Below are 26,541 nucleotides of genomic sequence, written 5' to 3' on the forward strand. Positions count from 1 at the left end.
GTGGGGGTGTAGAAGATGTGTTCTAAGGTTCATGGGACCCTGAGTAGTCTGCTGAGGCCCTTGTGAAAAGTGCAAATGCTTGCTGGGTACAGTGGCACATGCCTATAATCCCAGCGGCTCAGGAGGCTGAGACAGGGGATTGCAAATTCAAAGCCAGCCTCAGCAACTTAGTGAAGCCCTGTCTCAAAATATAAAAAGAGCTGGGGATGTGGCTTAGTGGGGATGTGGCTTAAGCACCCCTGGGCTCAACCCCTTGTACCAAAAAAATAAATAAAGGTAAGTGCAGATGCCTGGCACCCCACAGATCTCTTGAGAACAAGACCAGTCTCTGGGAGAAAAGCCTGTGGGCCAGTGATGTGTTGTTTTCAAGTTTCCCAGGTGACCCTAAGCCCCTGATTGACAGGAGCTGCATGGACCAGTGAGGCCCAATTGACTGGACTGTTAAGTGGAAAGTAGAATGAGTGGCATGTGTGTGGTGGTGGAAGTGAAGTGACCCACTGTTGTTTATTGATGCTTTCGTGTACTAGATGCTAAGTTAAGCATTTATCATACTTTTATAATCCCCACAACAGCCCTGACCAAGTCCAAATATTAACCATCTGCTTTCCAACAGGATGAACTGGAGGCTCAGAGAGATTAAGTGACCTACCCAAAGTCTCACAACCAGTAAGTGGTGGATCTGGGATTTCAGTGCAGATCTGTGAAACAGAAAGGAGAGTTCTGGGTTGTGGACACACAGAACTATCACTGAATGACTCAGGAAGTCAGTTAATCTAAGCTTGGCTATTCATGCTCATTGGAAAAGAATTATTCATGCCCATTTATGCCAAATTCATTTCTTTTTTATGAAAGTCTGAATAATCCGTTGTACTTTTTGGCCAGCCTCTGCAGTGATCTAGACCCATCATGAATGACTAGTCCTCTAGACTGGACACTCTGTGCAGACAAGCTCAGAGCTCCCATTTTCTCCTCAGCCAGGCAGAGAAAGTTCTGAAAAGATTTTTCTCTCCTCATGGTAACAAATAGCCCTGAGGACTTTATCCTATTTAATTCCTCTCCAAAAAAAAAAAAAAAAAAAAAACTGACTCTCATGAGGAATCCTCTGGAGGAGGTGATGGCTGGGATAGTAGAGCTTGTGTGTGCCCTGTATTTCCAAAACCCAAGCAGATTTTTCTCAGCCCCCTTGATTGATAGCACAAGTCTATTTTGCTTGAAAGGCAAGCCAGGGGCCACCATGGCTTGTGACCTGTGATGCCACAGACCTTGGAGACAGCAGCCCTCTGCTTTACCCAGTGGAGCCTGTGATGACGAATCAAGTAAACTCCAAGGTCTTGGGACAGAAACTTCAAGGTAGCACCTGGGAGATTAGTTGAACCTGAGGGCTGCTTTGGAGCTGGAAATATGGGGTATCTCAGCATGCTGCAGCAGGCATGGGGATATGTCCACAGGGCACACGCCACAGCTTTTAGAGGAAGCATGGGCCAGGGCATTGCTTTGCTTGTCCTACAATCTGCCTGCCTTTCCAGATTTGGCCTTGTACTGTGAATTCCATGAAGGCAGGATTGTGCCTGTTCTGTGGGCGAGCAGCAGGGCTTTGTTGGGTTACTCCTTCTCCGAGGCAGGGGGCCAGGTTCAGTGTTCACTGTTCAGTGTTCATCAGAGCTCTGTAATTCCTATCATCTTTGGTGGGTGCCTTGGGAACTTTGGACTCCCTCTGCATAGAGAATGCAAATTGCCACTTGGTTTGATGACCTGTAATTAATCTTATCTCAGTGTTCAACCCATACTTCACGCTGGGGTTTTGTTTTGTTTTGGAAAATGGAAATCCAGTATCCTGAGATGTGAATTCACTTTGCTCTTGACACATGAAGTCAAAGTACAAAATTTCTATAGTGTCCAACAGAAAAATAGAGTCAACGGGCATTACCAAGGGGCTAGGTGGTTTTATGACTAATCGTCATAATTACTCCTTCGGTTACTAGTTCCCCTGGCTACAGAGACAGTTGTGTGGAAACAGGAATGGAGATTTGATCAGAAATTTAAATAGAATAGAAACAATTCTCGCCCCCTACCCCACAAACTCATGGGAGGGAATAGAGTGAATTAGCCGAGAGGAAGCTGGAGTGTGAACAGAAAGTTAATCATGACTGTCTTGGGATCTATTGCACCACTGAGCTGCACCCCTCAGGTGTGGAAACCTGGGAGAAGGTCAGGTTGCTGTCCCACACTGCCTTGGGTATCATGCACCATTCACAGCCTGCCCCCTGCTTCAGCCTGGAGCTATAGTGTCCATTCAAGTTTCAAAAGAAAGCTTCTGGGGCTTTTTCTGGCCCTGGAGAAACTCAAAAGCTACCTGGAGGAGGTCACAGTTATAATACTGACCTCCTTTGCCATCTTCCTACCCAGCAGGATAAAAATATCTTTTAAAAAAGAAAGCTTTCAAGAGTGCATTCAGAAACCTTCTTATCAACTCGTAGTTCTGAATACCTGAGCCAGTCTGCTCTCAACCATTGTTATCTGCTGGTCTTCGTAGAAATGGCCCGTGAGGGTTCAGCAGAATCACAAAACTGGGAAAGGAGTCCAGGCAACACAGCTAGGAAGGAGCCTATCAACGGAAAGGGGCCCAGGCCCATGTCCTCTGCTCCTGGCCCACCAGATTCACAACTAGGAGTTTGTCTCCTTTAACTGGGAGAAGGGAAATGAAGAAAAGGAGATGTGTGTTTCCTGTTTGGTGGTTTCAAGTGACTAACTTTTTTTGTATCCCAAATTCTGTGATCAAGGATGGGAGCACAGTTGGAAAACCCCAGAAAGCAGAGCTGAACAAGGAGAGCCCAGTGTTTGGGGACAGGCAGCCTAAAGTCATGGGTTGCCTGAAGGATGCTCTTAAGAGGCATGATTTTTCTTATTTTTACCAAGTTAAAAAGTGCTTCGGGGTATTTCAGGAAACTGACTCAGAACAAACAGAGGAGAGAGTATTATTCTTCCAGGAGCTGCTCATCAGAGTTGTGAAGCAATCAAGATCAGATGCCTTAGGGGGCTGAGGACCCTGGAAAACACATTGCTCCCACCCCCATCCACCAACCCACGTGTTTTCCACCCTCCCTGCAGGATGCCCTGAGGGAGAAAATAAATGAAATCTAGAACAAATGGTTTGGCTGCTAAGGAGGGAAGGTAATGAGTCACAGCTGTGACTGAGATGGACCATGTTTCCCCTCTCAGGTTTAAATGGGTGGAAAGTGGCAGTGTTGAAGTGGGAAGAAGTTCTTACAGAAAACTTCAGGGGATGGAGGAAGAAAGAGCAAGGCCTGGCAGGCTCTGTCAGCTGAGTGCCACCTGGCCACCTGTGGGGAAGCTCTTGATCCCTGCCATTGGGTCTTCAGGTTCTTCCATGTTTAGTGTGGAAAACATGTCACTGATGTAGGCCAGAGTGAGAACAGAGGCCTTCTCAACACCACCAAAGACTGCCAAGTTCAGGTTTAACTTAGCTATGTATTTAAAAAACCTTGACATCTCATCAACGCTATCATTAAAAAAAAAAAAAAAATCTCTTGGCCTGGGAGGATGAGACAATGTGTGGCTAGTGATTTAGCTCAGTGATACAAAGTGTGTCTAGCATGTTCAAGGCCCTGAGTTCAATCCCAAAAGGAAAGAAAGAAAAAAGGAAAACAAATTATATCAGGTTTAATTGAGGTCCCAAGGATGTGGAGAGAGGAGAGAGACTGTTCAGCAGCATGAACACAATGAAGTTTTCTTTTTTTTTAAATTTGTGGTGGTGCTAAGGATGGAACCCAGAGCCTGCACAGTGCTAGGCAAGCAATCTACCACTGAGCACCTCCCCATCGTTTTTTGTTTTAAGACAGAGTCTCACTAAATTACCCAGGCTGGCCTCCAACTTGTGAACCTTCTGCCTCAGCCTCCTGAGTAGCTGAGATTACAGGTGTCCACCACCACACCTGGCTTAGAATGAGGTTTTATTTAGATTGCTCTGTCAGAAGTTTATATTCTCCTCCATGGTGTTTGCTCCCTTGAGTCTGGGGTGTGGTAGGTAGGCAAGGGCCAAACAGTTGGACAGGGTAGGACGTTTACCCACCTCACATACACACACACATACATACACCCTCACTACACAGAGCTGATTTATCTCTTATTGCTGTAGATATTTTTGGTAACAATAAATCCCTTTAAAATGTTTATTTTCCACTTTACAAATAAAAAGAAACCAAGGAACACAAAACCCTAATTACTTTCATCCCTTGGTGTTCATGTCTAATCTTTGCCAATATATATGTCCATAGTCATCACTGTGAAGTTATTACTTTGTGTTCTAATTTCCAACTGTTTTTGTCTTTTTTTTTTTAACCAGGGATTGAACCCAGGAGCTTTACTACTGAGCTTTACTACTGCAGCTATATCTGCAGCTGTTTTTTTTTTGTTGTTGTTGTTTTGTTTTTTAATTTTGAGACAGGGTTTTGCTAAGTTGCTTAGGGCCTTGCTGAGTGGCTGAGGCTGACCTTAAACTTGCAATCCTCCAGGCTCAGCCTCCCAGTTACTGGGATTATAGTTGTGCTCGTCTTATCTTCATATTTGTATGCGTAGATAAATCAGAGTCAGAGAAAGCCCCAAATAGGAGACATACACTTGCCATTTTTAGCCTCTAGCCCTTCCCTCACTGTTGGATTTGGAAGGTTGATGTGGGATCTCTGCAGCAGAGATGTGAATAGTGCTTACTGTCCATTTCTACAAAGGTATGATATGATCTAAGGAGAAACATGTTTCAACTTCCAATCTGTTTCAAGAGTTTGAAAGCTCAGGCCTAGAAGAAACCAAGTGAGCTGGGAGGTCTTGGCTGCTTGCAACTTTATAATAGGTCATAGGTATAAAGTCCAAAAGGGCTCAGATTTCTTTCTACCCACATTGGCCATCTCAGACCTCAGTCCAGAGGAGAGCAGAGCTGCCTCCACTGCACCCTGGCCCCGGGAACTAAAAAGGCATAGGCCACCCTGGCCCCATGGGGGCACACCAGCCTCAGTGAACTGCATGCTCTTCTCTCTGGCTCTCCAGGTGAGAGGGAGCCTGCCTGCCCTGTCACTGTTGCAGAGTGACTAGGGGCTTGGCCACAAGAGTTGCTGGGTAGGTAGCAAGAAGATGAATGGTGAGCAGCAGAGCTATTACAGCCTAGTGAGGCCTGCAGAGGCATAATGGGAAGGCCGAAGAGCCAAGCACTGTGGACTGCACACCAGAGGCCGCAAGGATCTGTTTTCCAGACCTTGGTAAAGGAAGAGTGAAAAAGCGCCCAGCCAAGGATCTCAGGGTATTTCACTAAGTGTGGCCTTTTGCCTCTATCCTTTGCTCTTTGGCTTTTTAGATCATATCTAAACAAACTATGGGGTGAAATTCTGGCCCCTCAAAGTGAAGCAAGTGCTTTTTCATAAGTAGAGCCTGGGTGAACATTGGTGATATGCTGCTGCTTCTTCTTTTTTTTTTTTTTTTGTACAAGGGATTGAACCAAGGCGCACTTAACCACTGACCCACATCCCCAGCCCTTTTTTATTTTTTATGTGAACTGGTCTAGCTAAGTTGCTGAGGCTGGCTTTGCACTTGAAATCTGCCTGCCTCAACCTCCAAGCTGCTGGTCTTCCAGGTGTGTGCCACCCTGCCTGGACGGTGATATGCTGTATTTGATCTGTTGTTTCCTTCCAGGTTTCTTGATTGTGATTTGCTGCCTGTACAGGTTGGAAAATGGAGTTGATTTGATTGACTCTTGTACAGCAAATAGGCAGGCTCACATTTAACTGGTGCATTTATAATCCCATTTTCTAATGTGTAAGAAATACAGTGAGTTAATACCAAAGACAAGCACAAGGCCTAATTTAACTCTCCTTTTTCTCTGTGCCTTTCCAGCAGAATTCTCAAACCTGCCACCATAAAGCTCTGAGGAGATCCACAAACCCAAACAACAAGACTCCTTCCGGTCCTTGGCAAATGGGCAGCAGGATTATTTACTAACCTGCAGAATGGAGACCACGCCCTTGAATTCTCAGAAGGTGCTGTCAGCCTGTAAGGATGGAGAGGATTGTCAGAAAAATGGAGTGTTGCAGAAGGGTGTCCCCACCACAGAGGAAAGACCCGAGTCTGGCCAAAGGTCCAATGGGTACTCTGCAGTTCCGAGCCCTAGCGCAGGAGATGACACTCCTAACTCTATGCCAGCTGCCACCACCACCCTAATGGCAGAGGTTCATCAGGGGGAACGGGAGACCTGGGGCAAGAAGATGGATTTCCTCCTCTCAGTCATTGGTTATGCTGTGGACCTGGGCAACGTCTGGCGCTTTCCCTACATATGCTACCAGAATGGAGGAGGTCAGTATCACAGCCACAAATGGGGTGGGTTGTAGATCCTCACAGGAGGCCAGAGGATAAATCATGTCTTAGCTGTTTCATGTAACTGAGAGGAGCCTGGGAACATGGCTGCTTAGACATTCATGCTAGTCTAAAAGATATATCTCTAGTAAGCCAAAAGCTTAGATCAGCATGTCTGAGGCTTTCTGGGTTGAGGAGTTGGGAAGGAGCTCTCTCAAACCTGACCTCACAGGTTTCTAGCATCATCAGTGTTCCATGTGTTGTTCCATATGCCTCCTCATTCTGCATTGTCCAAGCATTGTCCCCCACCAAGCCAGAAGTGAGGAATGGCCAGCAGCACTATGTCCTGTTTCTTTACTTCTGTGGCAGGTTCTTGGAAGAATCTGGAGGGGTCACATCTGCATCAGGAAAAATTGAGAGGTAGCTGCAGGGCCTCAGATCCTCCTGGGTCTTTGGGACCTGTGTGAAGTCAGAGAATGACATCAACTTAGGTCCAGAGTCTTAAGTTGCCAGTTTGGGTATAAGGCTGAACCCAGCCACAGTATTGCCAACTCCAAATCATGCATGGATATGCTTATGTCTCCGATAAGATTGTTAGATTTTTGAGGACGGAGACCAAATCTGCTTCCTCTTTGTAACTCTAAAGCATCCACAGATATTACCTTGTAGATGATCAAAAATTGTAGCTAAGTTAGATGTGGACATGGGAACCTGGCAGGGAGAGAGCAGGAATGGGGCCTCTATGTAGGCATTGGGTTTGTTATCACAATAGGAAAACAACATGCAAAAATGGATGTCAAATCAATCAGTATTTAGTTTGACAGGAGCTCTGGCAATAGATTTGGGAGGGCAGCTAAAACAAGACTTGGGGATAATTTATTTGTGTCACCCTCACTCCTTCCATGGCCTGACATGAAGCAGTCTAGATTTGCTAGATTTTTTAGGGACTTTTGTCCATGCAGTTGCAAAAGCAGCTGCTTAGGGGCTCTGCCTGGGAGGAGCGGAAGTCATAATCACTTTATCTCTACCCTGGGAAAGACTCACCTTTAGCCTGAGCATTAGATAAGGGGTTGGGTCACTGGTGACATTTCCTTTTAAAGATGATCAAGCAAACCCTTTGGACAAAGGCCACCATGAAAACACAACATGTTTTTTTTATTCTCAAGGCAGGTTTACCCAGTGTAATTGCAAGTTATGTGGGACTCTTCTGAGTTGCCCCGACCTCAAGGTTTCTAGGAGTAAAGCATTTTATAGAAGGGAAAGTTATCAGGGAAAATCATAGCTGACTCACCCTTTGTGCTACAACTCAAGCTGCAAGGGAACAATCCCCGACATTTCCAACAGCCTTAAGATGAAGGAAACATCAGTACCAGTAGTTATGCAATAGCTCTGTGCTTTCTTTTTTTTTCTTTTCTTTTTTTTTTTTTAATAAATTTATTGCAGAGGGGCTGGGGATGTGGCTCAAGCGGTAGCGCCCTCTTCTGGCATGGGTGCGGCCCGGGTTCGATCCTCAGCACCATATACAAAGATGTTGTGTCTGCTGAAAACTAAAATGTAAATAAAATATTAAAATAAATAAATAATAAATTCATTGCAGATATCTTAAACATTGGCAAACTTTGACAAGGAGAGCTTCTATTTTAATTAACATAATATAGCCACATATTTGTTCTTAATTTTGAAATGAGGTGAGGACCAAAAGCATTATTAAGGACATTTTTTGTTTCTAGATGTCTTAATTATGCACAAACATTATTTTTATATTGTGTTTTCTTATTCTGTGAAAAACTTACCCTTGCAGCCAGGCCCCCAAGAGATGGCTCATGAGAAATCATTCTGGAATTAATGGACATATAGCCAAATAGCAATAAGTATCTGGAAACAGAAGAACAAAATTCTAGTTTTATGACTCATTGATGGTGGCATCTGTGTAGCTCATCACAGGTGGTCTGTACCCAGGGACCCTGTAAATCATTCAAGAATCATTCAAGGAGCTTAACAATCATACATTGCACCCACACCCAAACATTCTGCTTCAGGAGATCTGGGTGGGCCCTGAAATCTGGAGGTGAGTTTTTAAGCTCACCGGTGATTGTGATGTATGGCTGGGTTTAGGAACCTCAGCTCTCCTCAACCCTGTCATCTTATTGAGGAAAACATTGGGGCTCAAAGAGGGGAAGTGGCCCAGGTTTCTTCTCTAGGCAGCCAGAAGTGGAGGTGCTCCCAGTGCCTTCCCTGTCAACTCCCAACCCAGTGTTCTTTCCATTTACTCCTTCAGCCTCCTCTTGAAACTTCTTTTTAGCTGTGCAGCACTGTCTATTATTACTTCTGGCAAAGCACCAAGACCAGGGCAGCACAGTGTAGGTCACTCGGCACAGGGTAGCTCTGTGGTCCTCGACATGAGCCTTCTTGTCCAGATCAATTGGATTGTTCTAGGACAGCTGTAGTCAGGGACTGAAATTCTCTTTCATCTGCTTCAGGGGCGTTCCTTCTCCCCTACACCATCATGGCCATTTTCGGGGGAATTCCACTCTTTTACATGGAGCTTGCACTGGGCCAGTACCACCGAAATGGATGCATTTCTATATGGAGGAAAATCTGCCCAATTTTCAAAGGTATCTGAAGGGTTTGCTGAATGGGTCATGGGGGCATTTTCATCAATGGGTGGGAGCTGGGAACTTGCTTCTAAAAACACTTAGGTCTCAGCTATCTCTGGGAAACAACTTGAGTCATCAAGTTTGTGACTGCTCAAGTGTTATGAAATTGTTAAGAAGAAACAGAACAAATGGCAATTAAAAAGTAAACTGAATTTTAAAAATTTAGGACATCAACAGGGCTCACATGCGTCTTTAAAAACATGAAAGCTTGCACATATACTAGTAATTGGCTACACTGCCACTCTTTCCCTGTCGTTCCCAGCGTTCCTGGGGAATGAAATAGATGACAGTATTTATGTTAACCCCTCACTCAGGCTGTGGGACTCTATGCTCTAGCTCAGTCTTTTACTGTTGGGCTGCCCTTTGAACTTGGCTTCTCTCACCCACTTCCCAGGGATTGGCTATGCCATCTGCATCATTGCCTTTTACATTGCCTCCTACTACAACACGATCATGGCCTGGGCACTCTACTACCTCATCTCCTCCTTCACGGATCAGCTGCCCTGGACCAGCTGCAAGAATTCCTGGAACACTGGCAACTGCACCAACTATTTCTCGGAGGACAATATCACCTGGACACTCCATTCCACATCTCCTGCTGAAGAATTTTACACGTAAGCGTGCATGAGAAGATGGTCTGTTCAGGCAGGCCACACATCTGGGACTTGGCTTCTTAGAAAGCAGGCAGGAGCCAAGGGCTGTTTACCAATCTCCTGGCCAACTGTCAGGGGAGGAAGAGAGAATGAGAAAGGGGATGGCAGAGCCCAAGTCTCTGGCAGGATTTGAAGCTGGGAAACTTTGTTTTGTTGGAAGGGATTTGGGGGAGTAACAGGGATTGAATTCAGGGGCACTAAGCCACTGAGCCACATCCTCACCCCTATTTTGTATTTTATTTAGAGACAGTGTCTCACTGAGTTGCTTAGTGCCTTGCTTTTGCTGAGGCTGGCTTTGAACTCACGATCCTCCTGTCTCAGCCTTCAGAGCCGCTGGGATTATAGGCGTGCGCCACCACACCCTGAGGAAACTCTGTTTTGAGTGTTGCACAATCCCACCTTCTGCACCACCTCCCACCTTTCCCCTTGTCAGGACAGGCTGTTTAACATGTCCAAGCTGATCCCTACCTTCACTTTCTAAAATCACTCCTCTACACCAAAACTACCCTTCTTCCTGGCTCCTCCTTTCAGTCAATTGCCATGAAAGCAAAACAACCTGGATCTTCAGTAGTTTGAAACTATTCAAATAGTTTCTGGTTTAATGCATCGACTTCATAATCAGGATTTAACCTTTGGAAGATGATGCTTGGAAAAGGTAGCATTATTTTAATTTCAGGCAGCCCAAAGACAGAACTACTGCACAGGGTAAGGGAGGGGGGCCTGCTACCTACACACACAAATCCTTAGGTACCCAAAAGTCAAGCATATTGGTTAAAGAGGTTTAGGTCCCAGCCACAGAGGAAAAATCAGGAAGTCTATCTTGGGGCTGAGAACTCCTCCCAGGGACTGTTGGCTGACTGTGTTGCTTGCTCCTTCAGGATCAGCAGGGCCTATCCCAGTCCTTTCTGAGGCTTGGTGAACACTTGGTCTTTCAGTGTAGTGTCCATTTTTCTTGGGCACCTTCTTAGAGGTATCACAACTGGGTGCTCCTGTCACTGTCTAGATCCTCACACAGACTTTTTCTTTTATTCTAGGCGCCATGTCCTGCAGATCCACCGGTCTAAGGGACTCCAGGACCTGGGGGGCATCAGCTGGCAGCTTGCCCTCTGCATCATGCTCATCTTCACCATTATCTACTTCAGCATCTGGAAAGGTGTCAAAACTTCTGGCAAGGTGAGAAGGACTCTGGCTGCTTATACATGCCTGCAAAGGGAACCTACAGGGTCTTAAACTCAAAACCCAGTAGCCTGGACAGCTACTGGTCAGGGGATGATCATTGTCTCTTTCAACACCTATTACATTCCACGGTGTTCTTTTTCTATCACATCTGTTAGAAGATTTTAGAAATGGCCCAGTCCTAAGAACAATTATATATACACCCATGGCCCAATAGTGGCAATAATTTACTGCAAATCCACCATGGGCCATGCTTTTATCTCCACAGGCTATTTCCTGCTAGATATTGTCGCATTTTACAGCTGTGGCTTAGAGATAGGTAGTACTGGCCAAGCTGAGTCAGATCCCCATCTGCCTGGTTCTGAAGGCAGTGATCTTTCTGCTTCCCACTTTGCCTCCTGAAAATGACAGATTAAAACAGAGATAGATCTCCTTTCTTGTAGATCTTTAGGAATAAAAGACTGATACTGGTCTGGGGCTACAGCTCAGCAGTAGAGTACCTGCCTCTCAGTGTGAGGCACTGGATTCAGTCCTCAGTATCAAAATAAATAAGTAAAGATATTGTGTCCATCTACAACTAAAAAAAAAAAAAAAAAAACATTGATACCAACCCTTCCCCTTTCCTTGCTTTCTGTGAAATAGGCAATAACAGTATTCCCATTCTCCTTCCTTCCTTCCAGGTGGTATGGGTGACAGCTACCTTTCCTTATATCATCCTTTCTATCCTGCTGGTGAGGGGGGCCACCCTCCCTGGAGCCTGGAGGGGTGTCCTCTTCTACCTGAAACCCAACTGGCAGAAACTCCTGGAAACAGGGGTAAGATATTGAGGGATACAGTGTGTACCTGTCTGTCGTCCACTATACGAACGAAACCAGTTCCTCTTCAGTTAAGACAGTAGGGACAACTGAAATTTACTTTCACTATACAAGTCTGCAATAATGCTGCAGAAATACAAGCATAAAAAGTGCAGTTGAGGGCCAGAGTTGTGGCTCAGTGGTAGAGTGCTTGTCTACCATGCATGAGGCACTGGGTTCGATCCCCAGCACCATATACAAATAAACAAAAGTTTTAAAAAAAGTTTTTAAAAAAGTACAGTTGGTCTTAGTGGTTGTGTATGGTTGTGCAATTCCAGTGACTCAGGAAGCTAAGGCAGGAAGCTTGCAAATTCAAGGTTAGCCTCCACAACTTAGTGAGACTCTGTCTCAAAAAATAAGAAGGGTTGAGGATATATATATATATATATATATATATATATATATATATATATATATATATATATATATATCTCAGTGGTAAAGCTTCCATGGATTCAGTCACCAGTACCCCCCCCCAAAAAAAAGTAGTACACACCACTGGGTGGTTTTAAACCTAAATGACAATAGGGAAGAGAAGTCACGTGTGTTTGCACTAGGTTGTGTGACCATCCTTGAAATGAGCCTTGAAAGCTGGTCTTTTTACCTTGCACATAGTCATGTGGAGTCATGAGAGGTGCTGTCCTGCTGGTGCCCAGTGTCAATCTGGGTCTCGCTCTTACCCCGTGCCCTTTCCTCTGCTGTGTTCCAGGTGTGGATCGATGCTGCTGCTCAGATCTTTTTCTCTCTTGGTCCAGGCTTCGGAGTCCTTCTGGCTTTTGCTAGCTACAACAAGTTCAATAACAACTGTTACCAGTGAGTATTTGGGGTGTCCAAGCAAGGCTTGGAAATAGAGTGAGTGAAAGCTAGTCTGGAGGAAGGCTACGAAACCTATGGCTTCATATTTGGCCAGGCTCTGGCTATGATGACAGTGCCCCTCACAGGTACCACGAGCCTCTGTCCATTCACCTCTGGCCAGAGCATCTGTCCAGGCTACAACTTTACCAGAGGTTGAGAGAGTCCCCAGGCCACTTCTGTTTTGTGAAAATCCCTACATATAAAAATAATAAGAAATTCCACAGCAGGTTTACAAAAATTACAAAATGCAATTAAATATTTTGGGTTGGTTAATACATTTACCAACAAAATTATAATGTGATAAATTTGTTATGTATGTACACAAAAAGTTTAGTGATTGAATTTTGTTGTTGTCGTTGTTGTTGTGATACTGGGAGTTGAATCCAGGAGTGTTCTCCCCCTGAGCTACATCAGCAGCCCATTTTATTTTTTATTTTGAGACAGGGTCTCACTAAGTTACCCAGGATGACCTTAAACTTGTAATCTTCCCGCCTGAGCTTCCCCAATAGCTGGGATTACAGGTGTACACCATCACAACTGGCTGATTGGATTTTTGACCAGCCTAAAATGCTATTAATTTTCATAGAAAAATATTACTTTAGATAATTTAACAAAGCAGGGAATGTTGCACTGATGATCATTATGTGTCACTCATCGTCTCTAGACTAGATTTTATTTTAATTCCCATCACCAAGGACAATGTGTAGCAATCCATTTGCACAAGTCATTATTATAGAGTTTGGTTTTTTAAAAGATAGGGGCAAGGGTTCACATTTACCCGAAGCAATATCGCCTTACACTGGGATACCAATCTGAAATTGTACATTGAGGTCTTTTAAAAGTGCCAGGGATCTGGGCACAGTGGGCATACACCTATACTACACCTAGCTACTCGGGAGGCCGAGGCAAGAAGAATGCAAGTTCAAGGTCAGTCTAGACAATTTAGCAAAACCCTTCTTAAAATTTAAAAAGGGCTAGAGATATAGCTCAGTGTAGAGGGCCTGAACATGTGCAAGACCCTGGGGGAAAAAGGTATCTCTGTGGCAGCCTGTGACTTCATTTGAAGATAATGTCAAATATCTAAATCTGAGGAATTTTAAAATGTGAGGCCAAAGCCCCCCTCCTGCCCCCTTCTCCAGTCTAGCCCCTGTTCCAGAACAGGTATTTCCTGTTTGAAATGGAGAGGTCTGTGCCGTTTCATAGCAGAACCACCTCTTAAAAAACACCTCTGACCTGTTAACTGATCCACCCCACATGTGATGGTCAGGGTATTTGAACTTCAAGCCTGAGAGGCTGGGCTCTGGGGGAATGACAGGGACCCAGAAAAGTTAGGGGTCCTTTGAGCCAGAGTGGTGTGTCTTGGTGGGACTGGTATGCAGACAGATAATGCTGCACTCCCCACCCCAGAACCGTCTCATGTCCCTTGGATTTTCCACTCTAGAGATGCCCTGGTAACCAGTTTGGTCAACTGCATGACCAGCTTTGTTTCGGGATTTGTCATCTTCACTGTGCTCGGGTACATGGCTGAGATGAGGAATGAAGATGTATCAGAGGTGGCCAAAGATGCAGGTAGGACCTTGGGTTCTGTCTAGGTTCCTGGTTTCTTTTGAATTGCTTCACTTTGAATCTTTACAAATATCTAACTTTCGAATGGCTCTTTAAAATTTCTAGGACTTGAGAGAAACTTAATGCCTTGGTGATCTTTTTTTTTTTAAATTTATTTATTTATTTATTTATTTATTTTAAAGAGAGAGAATTTTAATATTTATTTTTTAGTTATTGGCGGACACAACATCTTTGTTTGTATGTGGTGCTGAGAATCGAACCCGGGCCGCACGCATGCCAGGCGAGCGCGCTACCGCTTGAGCCACATCCCCAGCCCTGCCTTGGTGATCTTGATCCTTTCTGTGTATTCAAGGCCACAGGCGATAGAGCAAGTCCCTTGGCACCCAGCACTGGGCTGTTAACACACAATAGGCTTGAAAATATGGCTTGGATGGTGGCTTTGAAACCAGTGGATTTGGGTCCTGTGATGGTCTTATGATGAATGCAGTCTTGTAGGCAAATCAAGTTACTAATCCTTAGAACTTCCCCTTGTAGAAAAATGTAGCTGCTGTGGTCATTCTGCTGTAACAGATGTTGGAAACAAGTTGATAGGATCTAGTGGATGGAGTCCCAGGGTTTTCTTGAGAGCATATTTGTGTATTTGGCCGGATGCAGTACTCTGGCCAACCCTGTTCCCCAAAAGAGGGCACCCCTAGCTAGCCCCTGAGAGATTGAAAACACGTCCCTCACACTAACAAAAGTGGCTTTAAAAACGGCAGGAAGTCTTTATTCCACTTTCTACTGTTCTGGAGCTGAAGATATCAGAGGGGCTATGGGGCTTTAAAAATATCAGTCCTGGCCCTGAAAATAAAACACCAAGTTATTATATAGTGGAAAACTCTCTTATGTGAAGCTTTGCTAGTCTTGGGGTCTTGGTTCTGTTTCCCCACCCCCCATGTTACTTAAGGGCACCCAGTTTTCAAGGTGTGTGCTCCTTCCTCCTTACCTCCCAGGTGACCAGGTAAGATGGTGTGGAGTGTGAGGAAGCACTTGGTACATGGCAAAGCTCAACTCACGTGTCTTATGATGAGAATTGTAGTCAGTGAGTGTCACCCTGTGACATCTTTGTAGGACACATCTTAGCAACCACCTTTCTTTTCTCCTCATCGCCCTCAGGACCCAGCCTTCTCTTCATCACATATGCAGAAGCCATAGCCAACATGCCTGCATCCACATTTTTTGCCATCATCTTCTTCCTCATGCTGATCACACTGGGCCTGGACAGCACAGTGAGTAAATGGGGAAGGAAAACAGGCTTTGGGGAGGATGAAGAGGAGAAGAGGCTGCTGAACCCGTTCCTCCCACCTTGGCCATCCCAGGCAGTGTTAGCTACTCTCTCCTTGTGTCCCCCAAGCTCAGCAACGGCACTTACAGCCCCCACTACATTACTGAGTCATTAGTGGGATCATGTGAAGAAAGTGCCTGGCAAAGGAGAAGACTCCACATATGTGAATTTCTTATTGTGTGCTGACCCTGAAGGCCAGGACAAGGTCTCTTCTGTGTCTACCCTGCCCAGCATTTAGCTTAGTGCCTTGGCCTTATTACCATGGAGTGAGACTCAGTTTTGAGTTGGCCTTTCTGATGCAGATAGTCTCCCCAGGAGACCTCACATATTACGTTTCAGTCCTCATACTGTATTTTCTTTCCTGGATGTCCTCAGAAATGGGTTCTAAATACAGTGTAAATAAGGGAAATAGGCTTCCAGGTGTGTTCATGGAGCAATGAGTTGGGAAAACTGGTCATGATCAGCTTGACTGATCACTTAGCAATCTTACTCCTCTTCCTGTTCACTGCCCTGAAGGCACAGACTTGTCCCAAAACCTCCACGGTGACCATTTGCATGTACCTCTCAGTTTGCAGGCTTGGAGGGTGTGATCACGGCTGTGCTAGATGAGTTTCCACACATCTGGGCCAAGCGCCGGGAGTGGTTTGTGCTTGCTGTGGTGGTTACTTGCTTCATTGGATCCCTGGTCACCCTGACTTTTGTGAGTATCATGGCCCTCAGCTCTGAGCTGGCAGCAGAAAGCTACAAGAAGCTCCAAACCAGAGCACTATGTGGGGGAAGTAGAAGGGGGTATTTTGTTACCACAGCTGGGGAGTGGTTCAGGGGTAGGACATTTGCCTAGATGAGGTCCTGGGTTTGATCTCCAGCACCGAGGGAAAAAAAATATTCACCAAGGAAAAGGAGGAAAGTTATCTGGCAGCATCCATTTGTAGAATCATACATGATATGTTATCCTGAAGCTCTTCGCATATTATAATCGATCTAATTACATTTCTAGCTTGGCAAAATATCTGGAGAAAAATTAGGTTGGGTTTGCATTTCCAGTCTATTTCTAATACTTAGGGCTGCTTTCACAGGAATATTGCCCTGTTGTCTTTATTTTATTGGTTGTAGAGAAAAACAATGTTTTTATTTATTTATTTTTATGTGGTGCTGAGGATCAAACCCAGTGCCTCACATGTGTGAGGCAAGCTGGAGGCTGGTGTTTTTTGGGGTGGGGTGTGGTGGGGTGGGATGTTAAAGATTAAACCCAGGGGCACTTTACCACAAACCTATGTCCCCACTCCTTTTTATTGAGATAGCCTCACTAATTTGCTGAGGCTGACCTCAAACTTGTGATTTTCCTGCCTCAGCATCCCAAGTTGATGGGATTACAGGTATGTACGACTGTGCCAGCTGGAGGCTGGTGCTTTATCATGTGTAATGCCACTGTGTCTCTTCTAGAACTTGTAATGGTAAAGAATTGGTAGCTGAAGCTATGGGATAGATTAAGTCCAAGGCGGAAGTTTCCCAGCGTTACCCTATGTTCAGAAGTGTATGCAGGCCTGTGCAGTAGGGAGGGGCAGCCTTTAACCAGGTTTGTGGTCTTGCCCCCAGGGAGGGGCCTATGTGGTGAAGCTGCTGGAAGAATATGCCACTGGTCCCGCGGTGCTCACCGTCGTGCTTATAGAAGCAGTGGCTGTGTCTTGGTTCTATGGTAAGATCTTCCTTCAGCCCCCACTACGATACTCACAGCACAGAGAAGGCTTGATTTCATCAAATAAGGACAGAAAGAGACAGTTGACAAGGTGTGACCTCCTGATGGGTCTGTTAAATAATCTGTTGAGTGCCTTCTCCAGAAGTCTGTCATTCCCTCTGCCCTCTGTACAGCATGTTGCCTGCACCCTTGGGGAAGGACATGTTTCCCATTCTGAGTTTGAATGTTTACCCAGTGGAAGAAGGCTGAGAAGTTCATGATCCTGAACCACAACACAGAATTCATGTACAGTGAATTCATTTGCTGAGTGCACAATAAATTGCTAAACAGAGTTGTCCCAAATTTAAATTTCTTAAGCGACATCTTCTCCAGAGCCCTGAGAGTGAGTTTAGCCTGATCTTCTAAGAAAAAGGCAAAAATGCTCTTATTTGCATTATCTACCCTGCTAAGACTCCCAGATCACCCTCCTCTGGTCCTGGGATGGAATTTGATAAAGGGTGGAAGCACCAAGGGTTCAGGGAGTGAGCTGAGATGGATGGGTCTATTGGCAGAGGTCCCAGGAGCCCCTGGGCGAGGATTTTAGGGCACAGTCAAATTGAAATGAAGAACACTAGTTCAGAGATGCCTCTCTAAAATCAAGAAGCTATTATCTCATTCTAAAAATTTATTAGAATTTCTACTTTCTATGATAATAAAACTGCTTTAGCATTGTAGTGATTACACGTGTTATGAAGAAGAGAGAAGAGCGTGTTTTGAGTTGCACATGGGTCTGGTCTTTTAAAAAGAAATTCTCTTCCATACTGTACAACCAGAGAAATGAGAAGCTGTTCTCCATTTGTGTACAATGAATTGAAATGCATTCTGCTGTCATGTATAACTAATTAGAACAAAAAAAGAAAGAAAGAAAGAAAGAAATGCTTTCTGTAATTCAGAGGACAAAGTTCAAAGTGTATGATTTGCTGCAGACCTGCCTGCCCTAGGATATGCAGGGAGTGCTCAGGGAAGCAGCTGCAAAACACCTTCCCCTTCTCAGTTTCTCCTCTGTCAATGGGAGTTCTCTGTTCTCACTGTGCCAATAACTTTTTATAGAAGAAACTTGATCTTGATCTGGCATATGAATGGGCAATATTGTGGTTTAAAAATTCTCTTGAAAGTTTGCAGTGTATGGTGGAAAGCCTGTCTCTGTCAGGCTGGTTCACCATCCCTAAACAAAATTCAGCATTCTTTTCTACAATACCAGTAAAATCATATTTATACTGAGATCTTAGTATGGGCACCAATGCCAGCTTTCCGTCTTTCCTCAAAAGCCTATCAACCTGCTCTATGTAGAAAGAGCTTTGCTATAAAAATGCAGTTTTGTGACCCTTCATACCAGATTGGTGTCCCTGAGCACCTCTTGGAGAAATTCCAGAACTGCTACACTGTTCAGGATAGGAATTCTTGTCATTCTCAGTGCTGACCCCAGTGACCCTGACTCTCCTTGAGAATAGGGACAGTCCTTCTATCTCCTACCATCTCAATTAGTCTCTTTCTCTTTCGGATGATTTCAGGTATCACTCAGTTTTGCAGTGATGTGAAGGAAATGCTTGGCTTCAGCCCTGGATGGTTTTGGAGGATCTGCTGGGTAGCAATCAGCCCTATGTTTCTCCTGGTGAGTTGTCATTTCTTTTCTTCTTCTTGCCCTGGGGAAATTACCCCCAGACATTTTATTGAAGTATAACACATATACAGAAAAGCGTCCAATCGTAAGTATACATTTATAACATATAAAGTTATTTTTTGATGTTCTGGGTTGAACCCAGGACCTCACACATGGTAGACAAATGTTCTACCACTAAGTTTAGCTACAGTCATTTTTATTTTATTTTGAGGTAAGGTCTTGTTCAATTGCCCATGCTAGCCTCAAACTTGGAATTCTCCTGCCTCAGCCTCTAAGTAGCTGTAATTATAGGCGAGTACTACCATGCCTGGCGAACAAATTTATGATGCAGAAGTTTCAGTTGTTTTCAATTAGAGGTTGCACTGAATCACCTGGCCCTCTGTTACCACAAGAAGTCCTGACATAACTGGGTTATTAATTCATACTCTTACCAGTGCTTCTTGATAATCTACTTAGACACTTTCATTTGTCTTTCAAAAGAGGAAGAAGGGGCACACTCACTGAGTTCTTTTCCCCTGCAAAACCCAAGTACCAAATTGGGTGCAGGCTCATTAGTCACAATCCCCGTGATGTTTGTTTTACTCCCCTCTTCCACAGGCAAGTGCTCTAGTGCCCAATTAAGAAGAGGCAAATCTGTCTTCCACTTCTACGTTTACTTAACAGATCCCCTGCTCTGGGTTTTTAAAGGCTGCTTTAGGTAAACAACGAGTAACTTACTAAAAATATTCCCTTTCACTAAAGCCAAGTTACAACAAAAGAAAATATAGTGTATGAGCAAAGAGAGGCTGGGCCACGTGAAGGTTTCTGGAGCTAGAGTTGAGCCCTCCTGGCTGAGTTGGAGTTCACATACCTGACATCAAGAAGAGCCGAGTTCTGGCAGGGTTGGCTCCTAACCAGACCCTCTCTTTCCTTGTTCCCAGATTACCTTCCTGAGCAGCTAGGTCTGGGAACAAAGAGTGTAGAGAATAGTTTGTGATTAACTGGACTCCTGGTTCTGAAGGTCTCCTCCTAGACTTAGGATAACACTGCTCAGAAGATGGATGTGTGTTTAACATCTTCCCATTTTATTACCTGCAGACAAAGAAAAAAAAGATAAAAATAGATGTTTAGCCACACAAATAATTTACATTACTGTCTTCTTTATGACTATGAAATAATAAAATAAAATTAAATCAATTGCAATAACGATTTCTGCACAGTGGTTACTAGGCAAAAACTGATATTTACACTCTCTCTGGAAACCAAACTGAAATAAGAAAACTTATAAACTGGAAATTAGAAGAGCTCTGTGGAATTTTTCTTGATCAAACTTTTCATGGAATTTTCAAGTGAAAAATGTAATAAGCTGCATTTTTCCTTCTGTAATTTCTTTTATTATGAGGACCTGTGGCAGGCAGGTATCCATTGTTAAGATGCCATCCTTGTTGAAACCGCAGGCTGTAGGAGTTGAATGCAGAAAACAAAGAGCAGAAGGACCTTAAGTAGGAGGCTGAGTCTTCCTTGGGTTTTGAGAACCTTATTATCTCTCCTGGACACAAGGCACCTGCCATCTGACCGAAAACAATCATTTCGGGAAAATAGAATAAGGCAGAGAGCAATATGAAGCCCTATGACTGGCAGGTGCTGTGGAGAGGTCACCCAGTTCACTCCTGCTGGATGCAGTCTCTTCTCCCTGGCATAGAGCTACACTAAAGTGGGGACTGTAACTTCTCTCCCTTTAGGGGTAATTGTAGGGATGTTGTAACATCCCACTGCAGGCCCTGAGGTGAGGAGGGATGGTGAGGAAAACTAAGAGAAGCACCTGTCTGTTTTATTCGTGCAACTTAGTTACAATTGATAATTCTGTGTGTCAGAGTTCAATCTAGAATATATCTCAACAGTATCTTTAGCATTTATGGTACCAGAATTTGTGCCTATCTGCATGGATATTAAGAGTTTTAATATTTCTGGGACTTTGTTTTTAGTTCATCATTTGCAGTTTTTTGATGAGCCCACCCCAGCTACGACTTTTCCAATATAATTATCCTCACTGGAGTGTCATCCTGGGTTACTGCATAGGAACTTCATCTTTTATCTGCATCCCGACGTATATAACTTATCGGCTGATCATCACTCCAGGGACTTTTAAGGAGGTATGTGTTAGTGTGTGTGTGTGTGGTGTGTGTTCAGTCTGGTAATTGGGGAGAAAAAGATTCTCTTGTTATGCTCTATCAAGAGACAAGTCTATATATTTAAAAAAAACAATATATACATATACAACATAAAAAAAATAAGTCTAGCCAGGTGCAGTGGCACACACCTGTAATCCCAGTGGCTCAGGAGGCAGAGGCAGGAGGATCACATGTTCAAAGCCAGACTTAGCAACTTAGTGAGGCAGTAAACAACTCAGTGAGACCCTGAAGGCTGAGGATGTGGCTCAGCGGTTAAGCGCCCCTAGGTTCAATCCCTGATACCAAAACAAAACAAAAAAGATAAGTCTATATGAAATTCACCAGAAGGCTCTCAACCTTACCTACTTAAATACCTATACCATGGTATTTAAGGCTACCACTCACTATCATCAAAGGCTGCCACTATCATCATAAGGCATCTCCGAAACCCTCAAATACAACAGCAAAAAAGTGACACCTTTGGGTAAAGCTTAGCATGTACTTTGGGTTGTGTATAGCTTTCTCAACTTATCAATTACTCAGCCTTTGCTTGCCATTGGGCATGAACAACAGATCTGTGATGTCAGAAGTCACACATAAATTTTTACAATAGTTAATTATCAAGTAATGGTTGTATTTAATTACCCATTTTCTAAAATAATTACATTTTCTGTTTATAACTGCATAGCACTTAGCAAAAGATTCTTTCAATCTTTGAAAAGAAATTAGTGTTTGGGCTGGGGTGTGGCTCAAGCGGTAGCGTGCTCGCCTGGCATGTGTGCGGCCCGGGTTGGATCCTCAGCACCACATACAAAAAAAAGATGTTGTGTCCGCCCATAACTAAAAAATAAATATTAAAATTCTCTCTCTCCCTCTCTTTAAAAAATAAATAAATAAATAAATAAATAAACTTGTATTTAAAAAAAAAAGAAATTAGTGTTTGTATTTGACATTCAAAACTTAAGAATCTGTAGTGTGAAAGTCACATCAACTATAATAGAACATCCTCTGATGAGCTTTCTCCCACATAACTGAATGATCATGACAAGTTGTGATCAATAATAGCAAACATCCCTAAGGTGGTTTCTTATTCATTGTTATATTTCTTTTTTTTTAGTTGTAGTTGGACACAAGACCTTTATTTCACTTGTTTATTTTTGTATGTGGTGCTGAGGATCAAACCCAGGGTCTCGCATGTGCAAGGCGAGCGCTCTACCGCTGAGCCACAACTCCAGCCCCCTTTGTTATATTTCTGAAAATTGATTCATAGCACAGAATTCACTGACTTAAAAAGCATATTTGAGGATCTTGATCATAAGAGATGAACTTGCTAATTTCTCCAGAGCATTACTACCTACATAGTGTAGACATCAAAATGTATTTGATTAGCAGACACTGGATATATAATATGGATACTCTGATTACTATTCATTGAATTAGTGGGGTTGTAGCTCAGTAGTAGAGAGCTTGCCTTGACATATGAAGCATTGATTTCAATCCTCAGCACCACATAAAAATAAATAAGTTGAATAAAGATATTGTGTACATCTACAACTAAAAATATACTTTTTAAAGACTCTAAAACACACTGGCTCTGTTAACTACATATCTCTGCTTTCGTTTTAAAAAAATGGCATAAGTTTAAAATATTGTCTTTGGATGGAGGACATATCAGATGTTGAATTGATAAGAACAGATATACTTAATCTTAGCTAAAAGACTGCAAAGTGATCACACACAGATTTTTAAGTGGAAGTTAGAAAAAATTACTACGGGCATTTTTTAGTATAACAGCAATGTGATAAGTACTATTTTAAAAATCATCATACAATAAGAATGTTCCAACAGTTTCATAGTTTTAACTCAAAAATTGTTAACTAACTTGGGGCTGGGGTTGTGGCTCTGTGGTAGAGCACTTGCCTAGAATGTGTGAGGCACTATGTTTGATTCTCAGCACCACATATAATAAATAAAACAAAGGTTCATCAACAACTAATAGTTTAAAAAAATTAACTATCCAACAATATCATAGTTTCAGCTATGGCTCACTGTTGATGCCCCCAAGTATTGTACTGTATATCACTAGCCTGAGAAAGATGAGAATTCAAAATATGGTTTCTATTGAATGCCTATTGTTTTTGTACCGTAATAAAGTAAAAAATAGTTAAATTGAACCATTGTAAGTGGGGGGCCATCTGTATAAGGTTGGAGCTATGGAGTGAGCTACCACTTACAGGTATAATTGGAGGATATCATACACATTTGAAGCCTCGAAGTCTCAAGGTCATACAGCAACTTAGTTTGTTGTTGCATAAACCCCCAGTAACTTACACAAAGATATTAGAAAACGTTTCCCATGAGTGACATGTTTATGAAAAATGCCAGGAGTGGTCCATTCCTTAGATTGCTAGTGACCGTCTTGTAGAAGGCCCAGGCCTGCCAAATTTTAAGAGCAACAATAGACTGACAACTAGAATGCTGCCAAAGTCCAGGAAACAAAACTGAGTCTGTGTTATGGGAGACCAGCAGCCAGAGGAAAGCAGAATGTGTGGGTAGGGGTTGGGCAACAAAAGCCAAACATTTTTTTCTTTATAATGATTTTTTCTTTGCTGCCCTTGCCTATACATGACTTAGTGATCTCTTTTCCCTCAGTACCCCATACCTCGGCATAAGACTGGTTGCCATGATCTATGTCTAGTTGCCAATTAGCAAGGTATAATTGTTTAAGCAGTTATAATTTATATATGCATCTACAGGAATGGATCATTTCTGGAATTTTGCTTTCAGTGACTTGTCATTCCCTGATAAAGGATATCAGTACATCCCTAGACCTTTTTATTTGTATTATTTATTTATTTATTTTGGATACTAGGGATTGATCTCGGGGGCACTTAATCACACTGAGCCATATCCTCAGCCCTTTTTTTTTCTAAATATTTATTTTTTAGTTTTTGGCGGACACAACATCTTTGTTTGTATGTGGTGCTGAGGATCAAACCCAGGCCGCACGCATGCCAGACGGGCGCTCTACTGCTTGAGCCACATCCCCAGCCCCCTCAGCCCTTTTTGTATTTTTATTTAGAGATAGGGTCTGACTAAGATGCTGAGGCTGGCCTCAAATTTATGATTTTCTTGCCTCATTCTCCCAAGTGGCTGTGGTTGTAGGCATTCACCACCTCACCCAGCAACAACTCCTTTTTAAGTACATTCCTAGTGTGAGAGTTTAGTACTCGTGTTTCTCATGACCTTAAAACCTAAAATATACAATTCTTTTTTTTTTTTTTTTTTGGTACCATGGATTAAACCCAGGGGCATTTAATCACTGAGGCACATCCCCAACCCTTTTGCTGAGTTGCTTAGGGCCTCGAAAAATTGCTGAGATTGATTTTGAATTTGCGATCCTTCTGCCTCAGTCTCCTGAGTCACTGGGATTACAGATGTAATCCCAATTACAGTGCACCACCACACCCAGCTTATTTTTTATTTTAAGATAGGATTTCATTATATTACTTAGGACATCCCTAAATTTCTCAGGCTGATCTCAGACTTGTGATCCTCCTGCCTCAGCCACTGGGAATACAAGCATGCATCACTTTGGCTGGCTGGGATTGGAACTCTTTGAATTCCATAGGCCTTGTACCTTAAAGAATAAATTCTCAGAAACAGAAAATCGGGGAAAAAAATAAAAGAGTATTCCTTCCCTTTTCAACCTAAAATAAAAAGGACAGCAAAGCTTCACCTAAAGATCAATAAATCAAAAGATGCTTTCAGATCCAATTTTGTCTGTTTATCAACATACAGACATTTGACCATTAAAGATTTTATGAAATGACTTAATAAAATTTTTTCTAAGCCTCTGTGTGGTGCTGTTCTCTTTCCACTTCCTTGAGCTGTTTCATATCACTCTGATCCTAAGTTTTACAAGGCAGGTTGTATGTTTTATACCAAGCCCAAGTATATTTCAGCTCTCTCTCAAAGCTTCTGTGTACTCCTGCTGTTTCTATAGTAGAAATTCTCAGCTTCTCTCTGATGAGGACCACTCCATGTAAGACTGCTTTAGAAGTGACGATTTTAAGGCTCACCTCTTTAAATGGCTGTAATTTGTATTCATATGAACTAACCAGCACTGCTGTACATTGGATTCATTGAGTCAGTAACATCCTGGCTGTTGCAGTGGCTCCTGAAGAGCTGGCCACTGTGGCTGCAGTGTGCATCCAGGGCATGAGGAAGCCGGCAGACCAAAACCCAGCCCTCACTCTGCTCCTCAAGCCCTGTGTGGCCACAGAGAACCTCCTTTGTCTAGGAAACAGGGATGCTTTGTCCCAAGTCATTCAAAGGCATATTATAGTTCAGCAGGGGGTCTACTGAAGGTTGGTTTTCTCCCATTATGTTATGATGATGTTCTTAACTAGTTTATAGATTATTATAGATCCAGACAATAGATACCATTTTTATTCATATTGAGAAGGGGATTTTTTTTTTTAAACTTGTGGGTTGAACTAGGTTGTTTGCTCTACTGAACTATATATGGCCAGCCCTTTTTATTTTGAAAGAGTCTCACTAAGTTGTCAAGGCTGGCCTAAAATTTGCCACCCTCCTGCCTCAGCCTTCTGAGTAGCTGGAATTACAGGCATGCACCTACAAGGCTGGGAATTTCCTTCTTAAAAGTCAGTGCCAGGCACAGTGGCACACGCCTGTAATCCCAGCAGCTTGGGAGGCTGAGACAGGATGATCTTGAGCTCAAACTCAGCCTCAGCAACTAAGTGAGGCCCTGTAGAGCAACTCGGTGAGACCCTCTCTCTAAATAAAACATAAAAAAGGGCTGGGGATGTGAATCAGTGGTTAAGCATCCTTCCAATAAAAAAGAAAAGTCATTGAGACTGTTCCAACTTACTATTAAGTGTTAGTAAAATGCTATTTAAGCTTTAATATTAATGTTGAAATATTTTTGTAATTTTGCTAAATTACAAGACTGTAACATTGTTTTTTCTTCCTAACAGCGAATTATTAAAAGTATCACTCCAGAAACACCAACAGAAATTCCCTGCGGGGACATCCGCTTGAATGCTGTGTAAACCCTCCAGAGAGGAAAACACTTCCCAGTTGCTGCCACCTCTAGCTCTGATGAGTCCCACCTTGCCTCTCCCTTCCCGGTGAATTGGTTTCCAGCTGAGCCTGACAACAGAAGGGCCTTCTTCATGGAGACACAGTCCCAAGAGACTAAGGTGCCCAGACTCTTATGGCCTCCAGCCATTTCTTTCCATGAATCTCTGGGACATATTACCACGTTAGACTGTGACACAGCTGAAGTAGCCTGTTTTGGACATGTGAGGGTGTGTATGGAGGTGATGAGACCACCCTATCATCGGTTAGGATTAGGTTTAGAATCAAGTCTGTGAAAGTCTACTGTATTTTTTGGGTATTATCATTGTTAGCTGATATCTGCTTCTAAGGACTCCACTGTTCATGAAGTCCTAACCATCTAGGAGAAAACAAAGATTGTCTTGCTAGCCGCATATTTTCTGAGTAGTATAGAACTCTATACCTGGAACCTTCTAGAACCCTCTAACCTATGTGCTGCTGTGGAGTCAGG

At 43.3% G+C, this 26,541-nt stretch overlaps 1 protein-coding gene and 1 pseudogene across 1 annotated transcript; one reads left to right on the forward strand and one right to left on the reverse strand.

Annotated features, from left to right (window-relative positions):
• The first annotated feature begins 607 nt into the window (after positions 1–607).
• Positions 608–26,541, forward strand: Slc6a4 (solute carrier family 6 member 4). Its single transcript, XM_026388920.2, has 14 exons — positions 608–666; positions 5,902–6,357; positions 8,838–8,972; positions 9,409–9,628; positions 10,702–10,840; positions 11,524–11,658; positions 12,407–12,510; positions 13,994–14,121; positions 15,274–15,386; positions 16,011–16,142; positions 17,039–17,138; positions 18,689–18,789; positions 20,763–20,930; positions 25,949–26,541. The coding sequence occupies exons 2-14, from the start codon at positions 6,015–6,017 to the stop codon at positions 26,021–26,023; spliced, it is 1,893 nt and encodes a 630-aa protein (XP_026244705.1). The 5' UTR covers positions 608–666; positions 5,902–6,014; the 3' UTR covers positions 26,024–26,541.
• Positions 22,574–22,680, reverse strand: LOC113182911 (U2 spliceosomal RNA; annotated as a pseudogene).

This window comes from Urocitellus parryii, chromosome 7, assembly GCF_045843805.1.
Source record: "Urocitellus parryii isolate mUroPar1 chromosome 7, mUroPar1.hap1, whole genome shotgun sequence".
Lineage (NCBI taxonomy): Eukaryota > Metazoa > Chordata > Mammalia > Rodentia > Sciuridae > Urocitellus > Urocitellus parryii.